Source organism: Austrofundulus limnaeus, unplaced genomic scaffold, assembly GCF_001266775.1.
Source record: "Austrofundulus limnaeus strain Quisiro unplaced genomic scaffold, Austrofundulus_limnaeus-1.0 Scaffold123, whole genome shotgun sequence".
Classification (NCBI taxonomy): Eukaryota; Metazoa; Chordata; class Actinopteri; order Cyprinodontiformes; family Rivulidae; genus Austrofundulus; species Austrofundulus limnaeus.
Window position 1 is genome coordinate 670874 of NW_013952525.1, and position 4316 is coordinate 675189.

At 35.2% G+C, this 4316-nt stretch overlaps 1 protein-coding gene across 1 annotated transcript in view; it reads right to left on the reverse strand.

Moving 5' to 3' along the window:
• The window catches only part of sptlc1 (serine palmitoyltransferase, long chain base subunit 1), a gene marked incomplete in the record, with an annotated part of 20653 nt that overhangs the window by 7890 nt on the left and 8447 nt on the right, over positions 1-4316 (reverse strand). The window contains 4 exon segments of the mRNA XM_014015124.1: positions 222-339; positions 1399-1453; positions 1625-1721; positions 4164-4259. Of these exon segments, the coding sequence (XP_013870578.1) occupies positions 222-339; positions 1399-1453; positions 1625-1721; positions 4164-4259 (366 nt within the window).

Consider the following 4316-nt stretch of genomic DNA (forward strand, 5'->3'; position numbering starts at 1 on the left):
TTTTTTTAAAAAAAAAATGTGAGGAACAGAAAGTACAGATAATTGTGTGAAAATGTAAGAAGTAGAAGTAAAAAGTAGGCTGAAAAATAATTACTCAAGTAAAGTACAGACACCCAAAAATTCTACTTAAGTACAGTAAAGAAGTATTTGTACTTAGTGACTGTAGAACTCTGATACTGCATGTTCTAAACACAAAGAATCATTAATTAAACAGGGCTTACATGATCTACGATGGAGCGGAGCAGCTGCATGTCAGAGACTCTGGAGCCTGAACTTCTTTCCAGTTGTAAATGAAGAGCCGGGCTAAATGGGACTCCTGCTAATTTCAGACCTGGAATTCTGTTGCACAGAATCATCCAATAAATACACACAGCAAGACACACAGAAACATTTTGTGGAAGAGTTTTGATTAAATTCTTGTGTTTTCTCAGTTTGCAACACTATGTAGCCCTCTAGTAGCGTCAATTGAGGCACCTCCCATTATTTAAGTTGTCCATCCCTGACCTCATCAGAACACCCCACCCCCAAAAAAGAAAAAAAAAGAAACAGTGGTTCGATAGACGAAACTCAGAGACAGACCTGAATAGATTTACTGCCGCAACTGCTGCAAAAGGTAGCTCTACAAACGAACTAACTTTAGGGGATGAATATTTCTGCATATTCAGGATTTGATATTTTCCCCTCATGTAGGGTTGGGCAATATTGGCAAAAAATTAATCATGATTAATTGTGGTATTTAGCCGGTAACGATTAATTTGACGATTAATCCCCTGGAGTCCCTGGACACGCTTATTTCATAGTCACATGACCAATTTAGTGAGAAAGATTTGCTCTTCATAAAAATCTGTTCCAAATTGTGTCAAAATTACAGACTTCAGGCTGTACATCAAAATTTAAATTGTGCTGTTAGATGAATAAATGACAGAACTTTTTTTAATGTTCGTCATATTTGAAGCGGAGAGGAGCGGACTGACTGCCTGCTGGCATTAATCGTATTAATCGTCAAGTGCCTAAAAATAATCGATTAATATTTTTCTGATGATTAATTGCACACGATACGATTATGCTCAACCCTACCCTCATGTATTACAAAATAATATATACTTTGAATTTTTAATGTAGTAGCTAGAGCTGGGCAACACAGTGGTTCGTACCAAAAAACATTTTTACTTTTACGATATGAATTTTCCATTTGCTGGCATCCTGCTTTAAATAGACTGTCTCAGATGCTAACAGTGGACTGGAGTATCAACTGTCTATGAGAAAAAAAACTGTCTCACCATCATGCCAGCAGGATCAGACATCTACTTTAGTCCTTGCTGGAGTATAACCAGCCCTTAACTGATTCTCTTAAAAAGAAAGAATTTCAGCTGGGTCACACTGCCAACATAAACTTACCCCTGTAAAGCCTTGTAAACATGCTTGCACTTTTCTCTGAGGACAGTGAAAATATCTGCAGAGCAAAAGAAAGAAAAACATCTGAGTGTGACTTCACGTCTAAACATATACTTCTAATCAGCAGGAATCAGGAGTGGAAAGTCGCCTCTAAGGAGCAGCTTGCCTCGAGGATCTCTACGAACGAGGACAACAAACAGTGAAATGAGGAAAACAACAGATTTGGTACCTGGATCCTCCTCCATTATGTTCAGAGCCTCAATGGCAGCAGCAGCCAGCATCGGAGGCAGGGAGGCTGAGAAGCAGTAGCCCTGTCCTGACAGACGCTAAAAACACACACATAAAACACACACATGACTCGATTTTACTAAAGCACTGTTAATAACTTGATCCACTTATTGATGAAGCATTTCTCCTTCTGGTTTATCACCAAGAGTCAAATTATTCATGAAAACCTTTTAATAGATAATACCATTTCCTCTAAAAAGTTACTTTTTAAACAAATAAAACTTAATGTGTTCCAAAGTATTAATAAGCTTATATTTAAGTGTCAAAAGGTTTTGTTTTTCAGTTAAACTCTTGGAGGGCATTGTGTTTCACTACAAGAAATTTGAGAAAGAACAAAGATCTCTGCTGAAAAACATGCAATATCTTATTCAGAGAACACACGGGTTTGTGCAGACAAAGACACGAAGAGGAAGGTTTCTAACAGAAGTACACAGAGCAGCTGTTAAAACACCGTCACAGAGCAGCAAACAGAAGCTGCTGGTGCCTCTGGAGTCCTGGGAACATCAAGGTGAAGGATCCTCCAGAGGTTTGCAGACTAATCTTCTGTTCAGCCGCCCCTAACCAACGCTCACAAACACAAACAGCTGCAGCGGACCCACAACTATATGAAGACTCATTTTCAAACAGTCTTGTTCACTGATGAGTGCTGTGAAACCCCGCATCATTTCCTCCTAGGAATGTAAACATTCACTCAATTCAGTTATTGATTCTACATTCAGCTGTTTTTAACTAAATGAATTGTCATTTTATAAAAAAATGTTTTTTTTCCTTTTAACATCTGAATGTTTGTTCTTGTATCAAACTGTAACTGTCTGCTGTCTTAAAGTCCTGTCACACTGTAACATTCTAGACAACTTATACAAACCTATGAAATATTTATGACTAAATTACTCTTATAGGTTATGTATTTAATTTAATCGTAACCATTGTATTGTGTACACGTCATCGTTTTTTATTCCACCTTCAGTGTAGAGATCTTCAAAGTTGAACAAAATGTTCACAAGTTGTCTAAACATAGTGTGACAGGGGCCTGGTCACACTATATATAATGTTTAGACAACTTTGAAGACTTATGAACATTTCGTTGTAATTATTTTACTCATTTTGGCTTTATAATAAATCTAATATGTATAAGTACAAAAGAGTCTTTCAGTGACTTTTTTTTTTTAATCCATCTTGCAATTAGACATATTTAGTGTTAGACAAACTTTTTACAAGCTGGCATTAGTTGTGTAAAACATTATAGTGTGACAGGCTCTTTACAAAACATAACTTTTTAAATAAATATAAATTTAATAACAAATCCTTTTGGGTCTACAAGTTATCAATAGGGCTGTGAAATTATTCGAGTTAACCCTGATTAATTTTAGTGCTGCATGGGCATGATTAAAATTTTTAATTGCAATTAAAATTTACAATCACTTTACTACGGCTGAATATGTAGGTTTGTATATTGCGATGCACTCAGTGCATGCCAGGTCATGTTTGTAAATGAGAAGTGGTTCTCAAACAGTTTACTTGGATAAATAAAGGTTAAAAAAAAATAAAAAACTCCATGTGTAACACATTATGTACAGTTTTTTTGTCTTCTTATGGCTTATTTTATTTTATTTATTTATGTTTTGCTGACAACTGTGACCTTAGTATCTATCTTTCATTCACTCATTTGAAATGAAAATCCTTGAATTCTTGATTTAACCTCATTATTCTGCACAAAATTTAACTGACTCAAATATGTTTGGAGCATTTTTTAGGTGGTTTTATATTCAAAAAATCATGTCTAAGCATCAATTTTGTTTTCTAAATAAAAACATTAAAAACTAATTAATAACTCAATTTATTTTATCGACATGCAATAGAAATGCATATTAAATTCAAGATTAATCATGATTAATTCATAGCTACTTTAAGATTAATCAGATTAAAAATAATCATTTGACAGCCCTAGTCATCAAGTATCAAACTGAATTTGTCTTAAAGGCTTTAACTTATTGCTAGAAAATAACAATGAAATAGATTCATTTATTTTATGAATCAATTTGCATTTTAGACGGTAATTTTCAACAAATAATCGATTCTTGATTAATTGTTACATCCTGTTCTCCATGCACAAAAACTGTCCAGGGTCCTTCCATGAGTTCTTTAGGTTGTCTTTATAAGTTTTGCTGGAACAGATGTAAAGATGGCCACTTTTCTTAAACACAATCACATAATACTTGGCCCAAACCCTGTTTAAACCTAGATAGGTCGGGGGGCTCTGCGCAAGTCAGGGTCTCAGAGGGGAGTGTGAGAATAAAAAAAAAAAAAAAGCTATTTTCATAATGCAACCATGTCAGCAGGACACAATTTCTCACATCTCATGGACTGTAAAGCAAGTTTTAATCAGTGAATACAAAAAAACTGCTGCACATGTATATACAGTATAACCTGGTTGATACCACTACACCATGACTCAATCCAGAAAATCACATTTTATTCACCTGATGGTCGATAACAAAGGAACGTCCACAGCAGAAGCCACCAATAGAGGCCACAGCATTCTCCATGTTGGCACTGATAAGATCAATGTCATCCATCTGCGTACAACAGAAAAGTGCTGAGTTATATCACATTAAACTGTAATAGCAGCAAAT